The 18,426-nt window shown below is 53.4% G+C and overlaps 3 protein-coding genes across 4 annotated transcripts in view; 2 read left to right on the plus strand and 1 right to left on the minus strand.

Annotated features, from left to right (window-relative positions):
• Nucleotides 1-130: 130 nt before the first annotated feature.
• Nucleotides 131-12,747, plus strand: VPS51 (vacuolar protein sorting 51 homolog (S. cerevisiae)). Its single transcript, XM_010838042.1, is given in 11 exon segments — nt 131-1,023; nt 1,488-1,617; nt 8,750-8,896; nt 8,970-9,189; nt 9,299-9,608; nt 9,610-10,017; nt 10,384-10,599; nt 10,798-11,016; nt 11,443-11,564; nt 11,662-11,749; nt 12,362-12,747. Coding segments are annotated over 11 exon segments (2,346 nt in total). The 5' UTR covers nt 131-798; the 3' UTR covers nt 12,623-12,747.
• Nucleotides 12,748-12,845: 98 nt separating this feature from the next.
• TM7SF2 (transmembrane 7 superfamily member 2) lies at nt 12,846-17,623 on the plus strand. 2 transcript variants are annotated; one of them, XM_010838040.1, is made up of 10 exons: nt 12,846-13,129; nt 13,512-13,708; nt 13,814-13,868; nt 14,224-14,418; nt 14,498-14,601; nt 16,055-16,174; nt 16,264-16,432; nt 16,627-16,707; nt 16,795-16,917; nt 17,212-17,622. In XM_010838040.1, exons 1-10 carry the CDS (start codon nt 13,078-13,080, stop codon nt 17,370-17,372), a joined length of 1,257 nt encoding a protein of 418 aa, XP_010836342.1. In that variant the 5' UTR covers nt 12,846-13,077; the 3' UTR covers nt 17,373-17,622. The 2 variants fall into 2 exon arrangements, with proteins under 2 accessions (XP_010836342.1, XP_010836343.1); XM_010838041.1 differs by lacking the exon at nt 14,498-14,601 and having other exon boundaries at nt 16,055-16,146; nt 17,212-17,623.
• Nucleotides 17,624-17,712: 89 nt separating this feature from the next.
• ZNHIT2 (zinc finger, HIT-type containing 2) overlaps nt 17,713-18,426 on the minus strand; it is a 1,400-nt gene continuing 686 nt past the window's right edge. Inside the window, exon 2 of the mRNA XM_010838103.1 lies at nt 17,713-18,422. Within this exon, the coding sequence (XP_010836405.1) occupies nt 17,813-18,422 (610 nt within the window). The 3' untranslated portion in view covers nt 17,713-17,812. The remainder of the gene's footprint in view (nt 18,423-18,426) is intronic.

Here is an 18,426-nt window from a genome sequence, read left to right on the forward strand (position 1 = left end):
CTTTACCACTGAACCACCAGGGAAGCCTTATCAGTGACTTAAGATCTACCAAGTGTGTCTTCTCAGGGTATACAGGAGTTCTCAAATTTAAGTGCATCAGAATTACTTAAAGACTTAAAAAAAGAAGCTAGGTCTGAGGGGAGCCCAGAGTCTTTACAACTCGCCGCAGGTAATTCTGAAGGCTATTCTGATGCGCGTCAGAGGACCAGGCCATGAGAGACACTTCCCTTGAGGCACTGTGGTGGCCCTTTAGTCCCTAAGTCGTGTCTTTGAGACGCCATGGACTGTAGCCCGCCAGGCTCCATGGGATTTTCCAGGCGAGAATATATGCATTTAACCCTCACAGTCCCCTTGTTAAATATGTACCCCGATGTTAGGAATGAAGGAAAAAGCTGCTGCCCACCCCCTCTCCCCTCAACAAGGCCGTGGCAGGATGCCAGGCACACGCTCCACTGGCCCGCGCTCCCTCCACTGCCTGCATCTAGCGACATAGGGTGGAAGCCACGACTCGTCCTCCTTCCGGGAAGACAGCGACCCAACCAGTTTCGCAAAATCTTTCCATCTGAGAAGCTGGAGAAGGGAGTGAGGGGGTGCGGGCGTGGGAACCCAGGGCTTTCCCGGAACCTCTGAGCTCGGGGAGAAAACATGCGGGGGAACCCTAGTCTCGAAGGACTCGAGGCTGCAGGGGGACGTTTCACCTGAAGGACTGCCTCGTTTCAACAACAACTTTATGGCTCCCGGAAGTGCCTCCTCCCTGTCCCCTGCCCAGCCTCACGCCTGTGGGCTGCACTTGGAGCCATGGCGGCGGCAGCCGCTGCGCCTGGCCCAGGGTCTGGACCTGGGGACTCCCCAGAAGGACCCGAGGCTGAGGGTCCAGAGCGTCGGCGGAAGGCGCACGGAATGCTGAAGCTTTACTACGGCCTCTCAGAGGGGGAGGCGGCGGGACGCCCCTCGGGGCCGGACCCCTTGGACCCTACAGATCTCAATGGGGCGCACTTCGACCCGGAAGTATACCTGGATAAGGTGTGTGTAGGGGGAGGGGGAACAGGCCCCCGATATATTAAGCCCCAGATCATGCCTCCGACTTTTTGCGGGGGTGTGGGAGGAAGGGTTCATAAAAGCGGGACAGCGCTGGGCGGAGCTGTAGAGGCAGAGCTGGAGGATAAGGGGGCGTGGGCAGACTTGAACTGGCCTGAAGTGGTGTGAAGTCTGAGGTCTCCTGGGCTGATGTTCAGATAGACCCGAGATAGGGGGCGTGTCCCAGGCGCTGACTGGCGTAGGAAGGACCAGGACTCGCTAAATCTGAGGTTTTGAAATGCTGACAAACCTCAAGTAGGGTCTAACCTGGTAACTCTTGAGCTATGCCACTTATAGTTTCCTTGTCTGAAATTCTTGACACGGGTGGGATCAGGATTTTCTTGCACCAAAAGCCTACCAGTTGGGGACATGCCCCCTGTCCTGGACACTAACCACCTAATTTCCTCCAGCTGCGTAGAGAGTGCCCACTGGCCCAGCTGATGGACAGTGAGACGGACATGGTGCGGCAGATCCGGGCTCTAGACAGCGACATGCAGACCCTGGTCTATGAGAACTACAACAAGTTCATCTCAGCGACAGGTGATTCCTACTGCGACACAAATCCTCACGTCCCACATCCCCCAGTTCCACCAGTGTTGGGGAAGCCAGCAGAGGGTTTAGACAGAGCAGACCCAGGTTATGGTCCTGCCCTGACGCGCATCCACTCTCATCTCTCTTAGAGCTTTTGTGGTTTGATAACCATTGAGGTAATAACTGTTCTCAGAGGGTTATTATGAGGACCAAAGGGGAGAAAAAGACATTGAAATTTTAAAAAGAAATGAATTTATCTGAAGCACTCTGACACTAAGGATGCCTCAGCAACAGTTTCTTTCATTAGTGGTAGCTTTCTTCTGTTTCAAGTCTGAATCAAGAATGGGCTTATTTCTCTCTTTCCTTTTCTCTCTCTTTTTTCCTTTCTTCCTCTTTCCCCTTTTCCTCTTCCTTTCTTTTTTTGTAAATGAAGCAAAGAGACAGAAAATGTATGTCATTAAGGGACAAAGATCATGTAAAGACTTCCCCGCACCCCCTTCTGTTCCCTTTATTCTCTGTTCAAGACAGTGTTAGGCAGTGTTCATCTTTCATCCACGCTAGCTTCCATGTTGTGTTGGGGAAATGTACTGCTCAGACTTCTGTAATAATTTTGGACCCACATATACTTAGTCCTAGAGGCAGATCTCATGGGTCTACCTGCAGTGTATATTATCTTTACTCTGAGTGAGATGAAATGAACAGGAGATGGGGTGACCTGACTTTTGATTTAAAAGGACCCTTCTGTCCCCTGTTGAAAATGGACGATAGGGAGAGGCAAGAATGGTAGAGACACCCATTAGAAGGCTGTTTTAAAAGTCCAGGCAAGATACTGGTTGTATGGACCAGGGTGGGTACAGTGGAAAAGTAGAATGGCTCAAGATTCTTAAAAGTTGGTTAGTTGAGGGATCTGGAGTTCAGAGAAGGCTGGAACTTGAGACACAAGTGGAACAAGATGAGATCTAGGGAGGGAGTGTACAGAGAGAAGAGGTCTGAGGACTGAAGCTTGGGGCATCCTAAGATTTGGAAGTCATGAAGAAAAGGAAACTCTCACAAATCTTCTTTTTCAAAGGAGCAAACGTCTGAGAAATTTGAGAACAACCAGGACCCTGGGTGTCTTAGAAGATAAATGAAGAAAAGCATTCTAAGAAATTGATAAGCTTGACCAATATGTTAGCTCATGGAGTGCTCATCAGTGGTGCAAGAGAGGGAGAAACTACAGAAGCAAGGTCCTCAGGAAAGGAGGGGGGTTGAGCAGTGCACAGTGGAGAGGTTCGCCTGAACACAAGGCCAGGAGCCCATCTACTGTAGCAGGAGGGAAAGCAGACTGTGGCCAGAGCCAGTCAGGTGGATAGGTTGGTAGAGTTCAACTAGAGACCTTCCAGAGCACATTAAGGAATCTAACCTTTATCTAAAGCATACTTAGCTAATCAAGCTGTTGTGATTTTTGTTTTGAAAAGATCCCTCTGGCTCCTAGCTGCATTGGAAGGAATAGATTGGAGAGGTGGTTAGAGTGAGGCCATTTCAGTAGCCCAGACCAGAGATTCTGGGAGCTTACTCCAGATGATAATGGTGGAAATAGACAGTGATGAGTAAACTAAGAGTGTTAGGGGCACCACTGGCAGGACATGGTGTTGAGGAGCTTTGAATAAACAGAATGCCCTAGTTTCAGCGTGAACACTGGATGGCGGATGTGGTGCCCGAGAAACTGCAAGATCTGGTGTAAGAGTGGAAACGTAACGAGCTAGGTTTTTTCTTGTTTTTGTTTTTAAGGGGAGTAAGGCATGACATGAACCTGGAGGAGCCTGTGGGGCCACATTAGGAGGGCCCTTTGTAGACAAGATAAGGATTATGGTCTTTATCATAAAAACTCTAGAGATACTTCTCCCAAAAAACAACCAGAAGAGAGTTGGGATAGTAGTACCAATTCAGACAAAATAATATGTAAGACAAAAATTGTTACTAAAGAGAAAGAAGGACATTTTATAATAGTGAGCTCATTAAGATGTTAACGAATATAAACACACATGGACCTAACAACAGAATCCCAGATACATAAAGCAAAATTGGATAGAATTAAAGGCAGAAAAAAGAAATTCAGCAATAATAGTTAGAAATGTCCATATCCCACTTTCAAAAATGGAGCGAACAGTTAGAAAGACAGCAAGAAAATAGAAGGCTTAAACAGCACTTACTCAGGGAGTTTAAACTGGGGCTCTGTGACAACCTAGAGGGGTGGGATAGGGTGGGAGGTGGAAGGGAGGTTCAAGAGGGAGGGGACATACGTATACTTGTGGCTGATGCATGTTGACGTATGGCAGAAATCAGCACAAGACTGCAAAGCAATTTACCTTTCAATTAAAAATAAATTTTTAAAAACAAAAAACAACACTTAAACCAAATGGACCTAACAGGCACATACAAAACCCTCTCCTGCAACAACAGCAGAATACACATTCTTCTTAAGTGTACATGGAACAGTCTCCAGGATAGACCATATCGTAGGCCATACAAGTCTCAATAAATTTAAGAGGATTGGAATCAAGTGATTAGTGTTCTCTGAACATAGTGGAATTCAATTATAAATCAATAACAGAAAGGAATTTGAGAAATTCGCAAATTTGTCAAAATTAAACAGTATGCTCCTAAGTAACCAATGGGTCAAGGAAAAATCACAAAGAAATCAGAAAATGCTTTGAGATGAATAAGCATGAAAACAACATTCCAAACCCTATGAGATGAAGCAAAAGCAGTGCTCAGAGGGGAATTTATATCTGTAAATGCTTACATGAAAAAAGAGAGGACTTCCCTGGTGGTCCAGAGGTTAAGAATCTGCCAGCCAGTGCAGGGGACATGGGTTCGAGCCCTGGTCCAGCAAGCTTCCACATGCCTTGGGGCAACTAAGCCTGTGCGCCACAACTACCGAAGCCTGTGAGCTCCAGAGCCCGTGCTCCGCAACAAGAAAAGCCTCCTCAGTGAGGAGCCCACGCGCCGCAACAAGAGAAGCCTCCTCAGTGAGGAGCCCGCGCTCCGCAACAAGAGAAGCCTCCTCAGTGAGGAGCCCACGCACCGCGACTAGAGAAGCCTCCTCAGTGAGGAGCCCACGCACCGCGACTAGAGAGCAGACCCTGCTCACGCAACTAAAGAGAGCCTGTGCACAGCAACGAAGACCCAACACAGCCGAAAATAAAAGTTTTAAAAACAGATCTTAAATCAATAACCTACTACCTAAGAAAGTTAAGAGGAAAAATGTGCAAACTAAACCCAAAGTAAGTAAAATCAGGAAATAATAAAGATTAGAATTAAGAGCATAGAAAACAATAGAGAAAATCAGTGAAACCAAAAGTTGGTTCTTTGAAAAGCTCAACAAAATTGACAAACCTAGCTAGACCAAGAAAAAAATGAGAGAATATTCAAATTACTACAACCAGGAATGAGAAAGGGGATGTTACCACCTGTACAAGTTTAAGACTTGTACATTGAAAACTAAAACAGTTTGAAAGAAATTAAAGGATCCCTAAATAAGTAAAAAGATGTCCCATATTCATAGACTAGAAAACTTATTTTATATTTAAGGTGGCAATACTTCCAAACTGATCTACAGATTCAGTGCAGTTCTTATCAAAATTCCAAATGCCTTTTTTTTTTTTTTTTTTGCGTAATTGACGAACTGATCCTAAAATTCATAAGGAAATGCAGGAGATCCAGAATAGCCAAAAAATCTTGAAAAAGAACAAAGTTGGAGGACTCAGATTTCTTGGTTTCAGAATTTACTACAAATCTAGAAAATCATGACAGTATAATACTGGTATAGGGTAAGCTTTCAGATTAATTGAATAGAATTTTTTTGGTAATAACTAGTTTATTAGTAATTATAAATAATAGCAACTTTGGCTAATACTAGATAATATTTATTGTTTAATGTAAAACCACTGATTGGGGTGCTTAACATATATTAGTTAAATTCTTACACATATATGAAGTAGTTAACCATATATCCATTTTACAAATGGGGAAACAGGTAATGAGATGCTAAATAACTCAGTCAAAATTTTATAGGTGAAACACAATGTTTAATGCCTTGTTTCAAACACAAAGCAAATCTAAAAATAACTTTAAAAAATCAGGTTTTTTGTCCTAGTACCTGTAGTAGCTTTTGAAAGAGCTACATGTCTATAAAAGATAAACATTATCATGCATAATAAATACATTCCTAAATGGATCACTTTTATGTTTGAATATTATTTAACAAGTGAAAAATAAAACCATGACAATTAGAAAGTAGACAAATAGATTTAAAAAAACATTGCCATAAAGGAGAAGTAATAATTCAAGAAAGTACAGCAGGCCTTCCCTGGCGGCTCAGTGGCAAAGAATCCATCTGCCAATGCAGGAAACTTGGGTTGTATCCCTGGTCCAGGAGGATCCTACACGCCATGGAGGAGCTAAGACCATGTGCTACAGTGACTGAGCCAGTGCTCTAGAGCCTGGGAACCGCAACCGCTGAGCCCTCGTGCCGCAGCTACTGGAAGCCTGCACTCCCTCGAGCCGTGCTCTGCAACAAGAGAAGCCCCTGCAATGAGAAGCCCAAGCACCGCAAGAAAGAGTAGCCCCCACTTTCTGCAACTAAAGAAAAGCCCGAGCACAGCAACGAAGACCCAGCTTCCTTTGTTTGGATTTCCTTTTTTGCTCCAATAGTTGACAAGAATGAGGATTTTCTCTAAATAATGGGATCTTTTTATTTTTTAGTTTTGTTATTAATCTCCAATTTCATTGCATTGTGATCAGAGAATGCTTTTTGTATCTTTTCAGTTTCTTCTGTAAATGTATTGAGATTTCCTTTATGACCTGATACATGGTAAGGTTTTGCTATATTATGGAATCTTAAATATAAATCAAGTAGGTCTTCCATATTGTGTTATTTAGGTCTTCTGTAGCTTCATTTGGCTTTTGTCTTTTTGATCTGTCATGGATTGGCGGAAGTGGGTTAAAGTCTCCTATAATAGATATGTTTCAGTTTCATCCTCATTGCTGTCTGTTACGCATATTGATGATGAGTTCCAGAGTGGAGTTAGGAAAGTCAGTTGGGAAATACTACAAGTATTTAGATAAAAAATGATAGTGGCTTGGGGAGAACATGTTGGAGGTAAACTTTACACAACTTGCTGATGGACTGAATGTAGGGTAAAGGAGAGAGAAGAATCAAAGACGACTCTTAAGAAATGGCAAGGAGCCAGAATGAAAGATTAGTGGAGGAACAGGTTTGGGGAGAGTCAGGAATTCTGTTTTGGACCTGCCATATTTGAGGTGCCCGTTTGCCATCTGCATCATGGTATTAAGTAAGTTGTTAGCAGGGCTCTGGTCAGGCCCGGAGGCAGAATGTCTGAGTCATCACAGCCATGGGACTGGAGGAGACCCCACAGGGGTCCATTCACTCTGCAGATTTGGAAGGAGTTGATGTTTACTTGTATTTTCTCTGTGAAGTGTGAATCAAGGTCACCATTTGAGAGTTGAGGGAATGTATTGGAGTTTTGAGGACTGAGGAGGAAATGTTAGTTTGGAAAATGGGAACACAGATTCATCTGAAGGATGGCTGACCAATATGTAGTGCTGCTTTGGGACCTAAGTCCTATTCAGTAACATTAAGGGGAGGCCAGGTGGTGTGATTTTGTGGCCCATTTTCAACCGTTCCTTCTTAGGTGGTGGGTTGCTAATTGGGCTTAACCTGTGGTAAGGTCTTGCTGATAAATAATGGGAGTCAGGGTCAAGAGAGGCAAGGGGGCTTGCAAATGGGTGACAATGCTGGTGGGGGCCCACCGATTCTAAGAAGAGTGAGCAGGGAAGTGCAGCCATGAGAGGTATTACAAATAGTGACCAGTGGTTGGGCCAGTGGGTCTGGAGTTCCTGAAAAAGCCAAAGGAATTTTAGAGTGTGGTCCACAGGATGAGTGGTTGGAATTACAGAAGGCAGTGAGACTTGAAGCTGAAGTTTGATTTTATTTAATGTTTTTAAATTAAAAAATATTTTTATTTTTGGCTGCTCTGGGTCTTTGTTGCCATGCAAGAGCTTCACCTAGTTGTGGCCAGCAGGGACTACTATCCAGCACAGACTTTTCATTGAGGCGGTTTGTCTTGTTGGGGAGCACCAGCTCTAGGGCACACAGGCTTCTGTACTGGCAGCTCACGCACTCAGAAGTTGTAGCACTCCAGCTTAGCACTCCAGCTTAGTTGCTCCTCAGGATGTGAGATCTTCCCAGACCAGGGATCGAATCTGTGTCCCTTGCATTGGCAGGCAAATTCTTAACCACTGGACCACCAGGGAAGCTTTGAGGTTTTAGAGGAGGCAGTTCTTAGTGAGGGCAAGGAGAGGGTGGCATGGATGAGACGGGGCAGGAATTGATGGAGTTACGGAGGTCAGCAAACAATCAGGAATGTCCTAAGCTTTATCCTTGTGGATGCTCAAGGTGAGTGATCCCGAACTGAGAGGCACGGCAAAGAGGACAGTGGGATGGCAACAAGAAGGGGTGTGGTTTGATGCCATGGTCTTCAAAGGTAGGAGAAGAAGAATCTGTGTAGGAGCTTTAAGGGGCCAAGCCCTGAGGCACCTGGGCGGAAAGGAAGAACAGCCTCTTTAGGTAGGTTTCTGTCAGGACTGAAGAGGAAGGGCCCTTCAGAAACGGTCAGCCATGTTCCAGGAGGCAAACGGCTTGGAAGGCCAGGAAAAAGATAAAGGTGCACAAGTATTTACTCTCTGCCCTGTGCCAGGCAGGGTGCTGGGCATAGAGGATGCCCCTGGGACCCAGCGGACAGGTCCTTGTACCCTCCTTTGAATCTGGGCATCTTATGAGAGCAAAGACTGCCGCTTCATGGGCTATCTTCTCTCTGCATCCAAGCTTGGGGCACACAGGGGGTGCCCAAAAAGCCTTAGGGGCACTGACATGACACCTCACCCTGGCTCCTAGTGACCAAGCACCACTGCCGCCCATTTCAAGCACCAAGTCATCCATGTGACCCTCCAGGAGTGAGCTCAGGCGCGTCCGGGGAGGGGGTGAGTGTGTGAGGGCACCCGGGCCGCGTGTCAAGCTGAGAGTCCCGCCTGCGCCCCTAGTCATCCGTCTTTCCCTCCTGCGCCCCTGTCCTCCCAGACACCATCCGGAAGATGAAGAACGACTTCCGGAAGATGGAGGACGAGATGGACCGGTTGGCCACCAACATGGCGGTGATCACGGACTTCAGCGCGCGCATCAGCGCCACGCTGCAGGACCGCCACGAGCGCATCACCAAGCTGGCAGGTGGGCCGCGCCCCAGAGCCGGTGTTAAAGTGGGCCACCCTTGAGGCTGACACCACCTCCGCCTGTCCCCCAGGGGTCCACGCGCTGCTGCGGAAGCTGCAGTTCCTCTTCGAGCTGCCCTCACGTCTCACCAAGTGCGTGGAGCTGGGCGCCTACGGGCAGGCCGTGCGATACCAGGGCCGCGCGCGGGCCGTGCTGCAGCAGTACCAGCACCTGCCCTCCTTCCGCGCCATCCAGGACGACTGCCAGGTCATTACGGCTCGCCTGGCCCAGCAGCTACGGCAGCGCTTCAGGTGTGGGTCCCGGGCCACCATGCCACTGCCGCTGGGCTCCCGGGTCTGCTCCTCCCCTACCCCCCGAATTCTGTCTTCCTGCCCTTCCCCTCCGTCTCCCTTCCTGCAGGGAGGGTGGCTCTGGCGCCCCTGAGCAAGCTGAGTGCGTGGAGCTGCTGCTGGCCCTCGGCGAGCCTGCGGAGGAGCTGTGTGAAGAGTTCCTGGCGCATGCCCGAGGGCGGCTGGAGGAGGAGCTGAGAAGCCTGGAGGCTGAGCTGGGGCCCTCCCCTCCAGCTCCCGACGTGTTAGAGTTCACTGACCACGGCGGCAGCGGCTTCGTCGGTGGCCTCTGCCAAGTGGCAGCGGCCTACCAGGAGCTGTTTGCCGCCCAGGGCCCGGCTGGCGCCGAAAAGCTAGCAGCCTTTGCCCGGGAGCTGGGCCAGCCGCTACTTCGCGCTGGTGGAGCGGCGGCTGGCGCAGGAGCAGGGCAGCGGAGACAACTCCCTGCTGGTGCGGGCGCTGGACCGCTTCCACCGGCGTCTGCGCGCACCCGGGGCCCTGCTGGCTGCTGCCGGGCTGGCGGAGGCCGCCACCGAGATCGTGGAGCGCGTGGCCCGCGAGCGCCTGGGCCACCATCTGCAGGGCCTGCAGGCAGCCTTCCTGGGCAGCCTGACGGATGTGCGGCAGGCACTGGCCGCCCCTCGAATTGCTGGGAAGGAAGGCCCCGGCCTGGCAGAGCTGTTAGCCAATGTGGCCAGTTCCATCCTGAGCCACATTAAGGCCTCGCTGGCTTCTGTGCACCTCTTCACCGCCAAGGAGGTGTCTTTCTCCAACAAGCCCTACTTCCGGGTATGGCCTGTCCCTGGGCATCCTTTTTTTTTTCCTTTTTGTGGCATTCTTTTGTTCATCCTGCATGTGACTTGACAGCTCCAGGGCCCTCAGTCTTTGCCTCACGCCGACTGGATGTGGTTTCAGGCTGTCTTGAAGACTGCCACAGCCTGGAGGGGTGGGACAGGCTCTGAGGGCATTTGCAAGCAGGGTCCCCAGTGCAGGCTTTGCCCCCTTGCAGTCCCTTCTCCAACCAGGGGATCTGCTCTCGGGTACTGGAAACAGGATGAGAGAGGCCAGGGCACTTGGGGTCCCAGTAGAACATCACTGGCAGCCTCTGCCTGGAAGAGGGGACCTGCTGTGTATCTAGGCCCCTCCTCCTCACAGGGCGAGTTCTGCAGCCAGGGTGTCCGTGAGAGCCTCATCGTGGGCTTCATCCGCTCCATGTGCCAGACGGCTCAGAGCTTCTGCGACAGCCCCGGGGAGAAGGGGGGTGCCACGCCACCTGCCCTGCTCCTGCTGCTCTCCCGCCTCTGCCTGGACTACGAGACGGCCACCATCTCCTACATCCTCACCCTCACCGATGAACAGTTTCTGGTGCAGGTGAACTGCTAGCCCATAGCAAGGTGGGGGTGGTGATGCTAGGAACGCAGGAGACTGGCCAGTGCCCTCACAGTTAGGGCTGCCTGTGCCCAACTCGGCCTCCCCCTTGCTAAGCCTGTGCACAGCTCCTTGTGGGCACTGGCTGCAGAGCTGCCCCCAGGACCCACTGACTGCCTGTTCTCTGCATCCGTGGCTCAGGACCAGTCTCCAGTGACGCCCGTGAGCACACTGTGTGCGGAGGCCAGGGAGACGGCACGACGACTGCTGACCCACTACGTGAAGGTGCAGGGCCTAGTCATATCGCAGATGCTGCGCAAGAGTGTGGAGACACGGGACTGGCTCAGTACCCTGGAGCCTCGGAACGTGCGTGCTGTCATGAAGCGGGTGGTGGAGGACACGACAGCCATCGATGTGCAGGTGCTGCCCCAGGCTGGCCGGCGGTGCTGGGGGAACAGCCCTCTAAGGATCAAGACAGCTGGGGTCAGGCAGTGCCTGCATCTCTGGCCTCCTTCCCCTCAGCTATGGTGGCATCATCACCCCCATTTCACCTCAGAGGAGGAAGCTGAGGCCCAGAGTCACTGGGGAAATCAGGGCAGGGTGGACACTGAAGATTGGGCCTCAGTACCAATTCATGTTCCACCTTTGCTGCACTCCACTGGTTCTATAAATAATGACTGGGTACCAGCGAGGTACAGCCCCTGGCTGCCCCTCCACACCCCAACTACCCTGTGTTTATTTTATAACATGTGATTCTTGTAACATGAGTGTAACTTAGAGCATCCTTGATGGGCTGCAAGTTCCCCCATGCTTTGGCCTCCTTGCAGTTCCTCCTTGTGCCACCAGGTGGGGCTCCTGTATGAGGAGGGCGTTCGGAAGGCCCAGAGCAGCGACTCCAGCAAGAGGACCTTCTCGGTTTACAGCAGCTCCCGGCAGCAGGGCCGCTACGCACCCAGCTATACACCCAGGTCTGAGTGGTCAGGGTAGCCCCGGGGGCGGTGGGGGTGGAAGAAGGAAGACTGGGGTGCAGGGGTGGGCTCTGACTTCTTGTCTCCCCCCATCCAGTGCCCCAATGGACACCAACCTCTTGAGCAACATTCAGAAACTGTTCTCTGAGCGTATTGATGTGTTCAGCCCTGTGGAGTTCAATAAGGTTCGAATTCCCCAGTGACCCTGCCTTCCCTGGGCCCCTTGGGAAGGTCAGCTGAAGCAGCTCCACACTGGTCCCAGGAAGCCCTGGGACTCAGTCCCCTCGTCTCTGTTCCTGGGAAATGTGTCTAGGAAAGTGCTCACCCAGCGCCCCACCATGACCATCTCACCGCTCTTGGCCTTGCCCTGGGTGTGCTCTAAGCCTGCGTCTGAGGGGTCACCTAGTCTGCTTCTTTGGCCTTTGTTCTTACACCCTCCATAGTCGTGGCTCTTCCCTGGGGATTGCTGTTCACCCCATGATCTCTGTCCTCACCCAGCCCACGCTCAGGGACCTGGTGCTCTCCCTCCAACGTAGTAAGCCTTTCCCTCCGTATGTCCATGCTGACCCCATCTCTGCCTCAGATCGCTGGGCCCTCCTTGTCTGCTCCCCTCCAGGTGATGAGGCCGACATCCTATTTCCCTCTTACCTGGGTTCTGGGACTTTCTACCCCGTCACAGCTGCTGGCATTTTACTGGCTCCCTGGCCCCTGCACGGAACGCGGGTGCCTTCAGGGATCTAGTACCCCTCCCCAGCACCTGCTGTAGCGGCTCTGCATCCCCGTGTCCCTGTCCACAGGTGTCGGTGCTGACCGGCATCATCAAGATCAGCCTGAAGACACTGCTGGAGTGCGTGCGGCTGCGCACCTTTGGGCGCTTCGGGCTGCAGCAGGTGCAGGTGGACTGCCACTTCCTGCAGCTCTACCTGTGGCGCTTCGTGGCTGATGAGGAGCTTGTTCACCTGCTGCTGGACGAAGTGGTGGCTTCAGCTGCCCTGCGCTGCCCGGACCCAGTGCCCATGGAACCCAGTGTCGTTGAGGTCATCTGTGAGCGCGGCTAGGCTCCGTCACGGCCATGCACGGGCTTGCCCAGTCGCCTCAATCCGCCCATCCCCTGGTCTCCTGCCCCAGCGGCCCTTCCCCTCAAGCTCTGCCTACTGCCTAATAAAGTCGTGCTGCCTCCTCCTCTCTGTCGCTTGCGGGGAGGCGGGGCGGGACTTGGAGGACTGGGGTGGAGCTGTGAGCCTGCCTGAGACTGCAGAGGCGGCTTTGGAGGTGCTCACGTTGGTCTCGCCCCCGAGAGCCGATTGGCTGACCCGCTGGGCCCAGCATGGGCCGGGGGCGGGTCCATTTAAAGACCTCGGGACAAAAGCGGTCGCTGTCTGCTGCCCAGACAGGTGCAAGCCCAGCTGGGCTCTGTCCTCCTCGGCAGTGAGCCCATCTCCTGGGGGATGGGGTGGGCTGTGTTTCCTTGACAGACGTTTGAGAGGTTCCAGCCCCCAGCACAGCGGAGACCATGGCCCCTCCTCAGGGCTCTCGGGCCCCGCTGGAATTCGGAGGACCCTTGGGTAATGGGGCAGAGAGGGGGTACTTAAGGCCTGAGACTTACAGGGAGAACTGGAGGGTTGAGCTGTGAACAGGGATCTGAGGGTGAAAGACTTTGCGGGGTATCGGGGGGCAGTGGGATCTAGGGGTTTGCAGGGGAGTGTCGGGAGAAGGGGCTGCAGAGCTGGGGATTTGTGCAGTGGAGGACTGGGAGGACTAGAGGAAATAGGAGCGGAGTCCTCTAGAGAAGCAAGATAGAAGTCAGAGAACGGGACCAAGGGCTGAGAACCGGATATGGAAGAGGGCAATGGGAATGCCAAGGGAGCCCTGGATACGAAAGGGTGCCTGTGGGGGTCAGGGAGAGCCGGAGAGCGGACCCCCGGACGCGATCGCTCCCTTCCCCAGGCGCCGCGGCGCTGATGCTGCTGCTCCCGGTCACTATGTTCCACCTGCTACTGGTGGCCCGCTCGGGCCCGGCGCGCCTCCTGGGCCCACCCCCCTACCTGCCTGGACTGGAGGAGCTGTGGAGCCCGTGGGCGCTGTTGCTCTGTCTCACCTGGCTCGGCCTGCAGGCGGCGCTCTACCTCCTGCCGGCGCGTAAGGTGTGGCCTCTGCTCGCGAACGCGCGGGGGAGGCGGCGGAGGGCAGGGGCTCGGCGAGAAGGAAGGACCCCCTCAACCCTTATCAGAACCGCTTTGTGCCCGCAGGTGGCTGAGGGGCAGGAATTGAAGGACAAGAGTCGACTGCGCTACCCCATTAACGGTGCCTGGGGGTCTAGGTCCTTGAGTGGAGCTGCGGGTTTGGGGGGTGGAGCCCCAGGCCCAATGGGAAGGTCATGGAGATGCGCCCGCGACCCCAAACTCTTATTTTGCTCCTCTTTTACACCCAGGACAGACATAGGGGGTTTCATTGGTTCTCTCCACACGCCTCCTTCCTCCATTCCTAGCACTCAGAGAAGTGGCTGGGGTGACCCTTCAAGAGCCAAAGTGTCAGATTACTGGCTAGGTCTGCAACCTCCCTGGGCTTTAGGCTGTGTGTGTGTGTGTGTGTGTTTAGGGGTGGGGGCGGCGGAGGTGGAGGGTCTCAATCCCAGGACTCACCATGTGTTGCGGTTCAGGCTTCCAGGCCCTGGTGCTGACAGCCCTCTTGGTGGGCCTGGGGGTGTCAGCCGGGCTGCCCCTGAGCGCACTCCCGGAAATGCTCTTGCCCTTGGCGTTTGCGGCCACCCTCACCGCCTTCATCTTCAGCCTCCTTCTGTATCTGAAGGCTCTGCTAGCCCCTGCCTCGGCCCTGGCACCTGGAGGGAACTCAGGTGAGAGGAGACCCAGTCGGGGAAGGATAGAGGTAGACGGGGGTGCTGGCTTGCACCTTCACCCTCCATTATTCTCCAGGCAATCTCATTTACGACTTTTTCCTGGGACGGGAGCTCAACCCGCGCATCTGTTCCTTTGACTTCAAATATTTCTGCGAACTGCGGCCTGGCCTCATCGGCTGGGTATGCTGGGCATGGCTAAGTGGGCCTCCAACCAGGGGGAGGGGTGGGATGGGTGAGCAGTGCCTGGGCAGGGCAGGGCCAAAATTGTGCTGACATGTCGTTAATCATTCCACAAATATTTGTTGAGTTCATCATGTGCTCTAAGCACTGCTCCAGGTACTGGGAGACAAAACAAAAAGATAGTTACAGGGAAGAAAGAAAAAAAGTCTGTCTTCATGAAGCCTACATTCTAATAGGAATAAAATGTGTCACATGTCAGGGGATGAGGAAAAAGCACAGAGGGAATTAGGAGAGACAATTTTAAATAAAGCTGTCAAGTGCAAAATCTATTTTGAAGAGATGATTCTGTGCTGCTAGAGGTCAGAACGGTGCAGAACTTCAAACTCATCAGTGGACTTAGGAACCTATCCATCGTTGGTGGCCCTGACAACAGCCAACTGTGTTTTTTGTTTATAATCACGCATACTGGTCTGTGGTCACGATTTCCTGAAGCGTGTCTTGGGCAAGGTCCCCGTCACCCTGGAAACTGCTTCATCCAGAGGCGGGAGGAATGCTGAGTGCCCATCAGGGGCCTGGATCCTGGCCTTCGAGGCTATTTCTTCATGTGTGAAATGGAGTAAGAGCTTCCTCCCAAGATTATGGTGAGGATTAGAATTGGTAGCCTGACTGACAGCACCAAGCCCAGTGCTACCTGAATGGGGACGCTCAGTACAGATTCGATGCCAGCTAGTCATTACTGCGGAGAAGGCAATGGCACCCCACTCCAGTACTCTTGCCTGGAAAATCCCATGGACGGAGGAGCCTGGTAGGCTGCAATCCATGGGGTTGCTAAGAGTCGGACATGACTGAGCGACTTCACTTTCACTTTTCACTTTCATGCATTGGAGAAGGAAATGGCAACCCACTCCAGTATTCTTGCCTGGAGAATCCCAGGGACAGAGGAGCCTGATGGGCTGCCGTCTATGGGGTCGCACAGAGTCGGACACGACTGAAGCGACTTAGCAGCAGCAGCAGCAGCAGCAGCAGTCATTACTGAGCACTTCCTATGGCCAAACACACATGCTGAGCACTGCACACACATTAGGTCCATGATTATCTCCATTTTCTATGTGGAGGCGGGAAAGGAGGGTGAGCCTTAGAGAGGGTGAGCAGCTTGCCCAGGAGGCAAAGCTGAGATTCAAAACCAGGTCTGATTTAACTCTCAAGCCTGCAGTGTCCAGTTGCTCCCTATGCTGCTCTCCCAAAGGGAATACTGAAAACAGGTCAGGAGGCGGACAAATGCAGTCTCTCTGCCCCTGGGGACATGGCTGGAGCCACTCAACACAGGCCTGGAGAGTTAGCGACGGAGAGCTGAGACTGGGGACAGGCTGGTCGCTGCCTTTCCAGCTCTGTCACCTTTGCAGAAGTGGACTGGGGACGGACTGCCCTGTCTCACCCTCTGCCTAACCCCCAGGTCCTCATCAACCTGGCGTTGCTGATACAGGAAGCAGAACTTCGGGGGAGTCCCTCGCTGGCCATGTGGCTGGTCAATGGCTTCCAGCTACTGTACGTGGGTGATGCCCTTTGGTACGAGGTGAGGCAGGACGGGGCCGAGGAGGCAGGGGAGGGTGCCTGAGGACTTTGCGGGGACTAAGCCAGTGTGTCTGGGTCCTGTCCCTGCAGGAGGCAGTCCTGACCACCATGGACATCATCCATGACGGGTTTGGCTTCATGCTGGCCTTTGGGGACCTCGCCTGGGTACCCTTCACCTACAGCCTGCAGGCCCAGTTCCTGCTGTATCACCCACAGCCTCTGGGGTGGCCCCTGGCCTCATTCATCTGCCTCATCAATGGTCAGTGGGGAAGGAGCATTCCCCTTCCCCTTTCATTATTTATCGAGCACCCCCTGGGTAGGTGCTAAGCCTCACATGCTTCTTTAAAGCTAAGGGCTGGGTCCTCGGTCTCCTGGCAGACTGAGTCTAGGCTGTGGGTAGTTGGTCAGGGTCAGATGGAAGGCCCCTGACCACCTGCTCATGCTTTCCCCCAGCTGTTGGTTACTACATCTTCCGTGGAGCCAATTCTCAGAAAAACACCTTCCGAAAGAATCCTTCTGATCCCAGAGTGGCTGGTGAGCTGGGTTTCTTGGGTGCCATGAGTGAGATGGGGCAGCTGGATTTCCAAGGGTCCCCCCATCCCGCTATGTGTCTTTCTCCAGACCTTGAGACCATCTCTACAGCCACAGGGCGACGGCTGCTGGTGTCCGGGTGGTGGGGTATGGTCCGCCATCCCAACTACCTAGGAGACCTCATCATGGCTCTGGCCTGGTCCTTGCCGTGTGGTGAGTGATTTGAGAGGGGCTACAGGTGTGTGTGTGGGGGGGCCAAGGTAGAGGATGCCCAGTCTGGGTGCAGAATGGACAACAGGGTTGCACCCCAGTGGAGGGAGTAATCAGGAAGCTGGGGATGCACTCAGGCTGTGGTGGGCAGACCTCTGAAACAGCCTAGCATGCCAGCTCTCCCTGCAGACTTTGGCCCTTTCAGCATTGAGCTGATGCCCCCGTGGGCCATTAGCAGCGGAAACGTTTGTGAACCGGTAGGCTGGCTGAGTGGTCAGAAAACCCCCTTCCCCACAGGGGTGTTCCACCTGCTGCCCTACTTCTACTTCCTCTACTTCACCGCGCTGCTGGTGCACCGTGAGGACCGGGATGAGAGGCAGTGTCGGCAGAAGTACGGCCTGGCCTGGCACGAGTACTGCCGGCGTGTGCCCTACCGAATTGTGCCCTACGTCTACTGAAGCAGCGCCAGACACCCCAGGTCGGGGCACGTGCCAGCCCGGCTGACGGCACACTGGGCACCAGGAGCCCGGACGCGCCCGGGACACAAGGGCCTGTACCCTACCCTGCCCTGAGCTCCAAAACACTGGGATGAACAGCCTGACAGGTGGCCGGAGCAAGGGGGAAACGAAGCCAGTGCTCCCAAATGGAGTGTGTGTGTGTAGGGGGGGTGTGCTGCTCTTCCTCCTTAGATAAACAGCTGGAATCCTTGGTGCTGCTTCTCTCCCTTTCTGGGGCCAGGCTGTTTAAAGACTGGCTGGGTCAGCCCCAGTCAAGGAGAAACTGACAGGTAGTTTGTGGGCCCAAGAGTCTGGGGGACGGTGGCACAAGAACCACCACTCAGAAATGGGCACTGGCGACAGGGCAGAGCGGTCACAGCTTTTTATTAATGACAAAGGGTTCAGCCGGGGAGCTCCTCAATGAGAGTCCTCCGGGCAGGTGGCAGGGGGCCTCCCCAAAGCTGCTCCAGCTCCCCCGTGAGGGCTGCCACCTCCTCGGCCGCCACAGTGTGAGCTCGGTGGGCCGTGGCACAGTCTAAAGCCAGGGGTGTGAGGGCGTCCTCATTTTCGTTGGTCCAAGACAGAAGGAACTGGCATTTCTTTCGGGCTCGGTAGAGGCGATCTCGTTCTTCGGGGGCCACAGCTTGTTTCCGGGCCCGGCCCAGGGTCTGCGCCAGGTCCCCCAGCGCTGCCAGCGTGTAGCTTTTCTGGTTGGCCGGGCCCTCACCCAGCAGGATGCGGGCGGCCTCGCGCATGGCACCCCGTGTGCCCAGAGGTCCGGGGGGATGCTCGCCTGCTTCCAGCACATGGGCTGCGGCCTGCAGGGCTTCCTCGGCAGAGGCGAAGACCTGCTGGGCGCCCAGGGCTCCGGAAACGCCGAGCAGTGTGGCACAGAAGTCCGAGAGCAGCGCCTCGTCGCCGCCGTGATACAAGGCCAGAGTGTGTGCGTAGGCAAACAGCACGTTGGGCAGCTGGAAGCGCACGAGCGGCGAAGTCCGGCCCCTGCTCAGGCTGG

Source organism: Bison bison, unplaced genomic scaffold (genome assembly GCF_000754665.1).
Source record: "Bison bison bison isolate TAMUID 2011002044 unplaced genomic scaffold, Bison_UMD1.0 scf7180017864089, whole genome shotgun sequence".
NCBI classification, from domain to species: domain Eukaryota; kingdom Metazoa; phylum Chordata; class Mammalia; order Artiodactyla; family Bovidae; genus Bison; species Bison bison.

Coding starts and splice junctions, on each gene's coding strand:
- TM7SF2 (XM_010838040.1), top strand. CDS start 13,078: ATGGCCCCTCCTCAGGGCTCTCGGGCCCCGCTGGAATTCGGAGGACCC. Junction 13,709..13,813: donor ACCTCCTGCCGGCGCGTAAG/GTGTGGCCTCTG, acceptor TTGTGCCCGCAG/GTGGCTGAGGGGCAGGAATT. Junction 13,869..14,223: donor ACTGCGCTACCCCATTAACG/GTGCCTGGGGGT, acceptor GTTGCGGTTCAG/GCTTCCAGGCCCTGGTGCTG.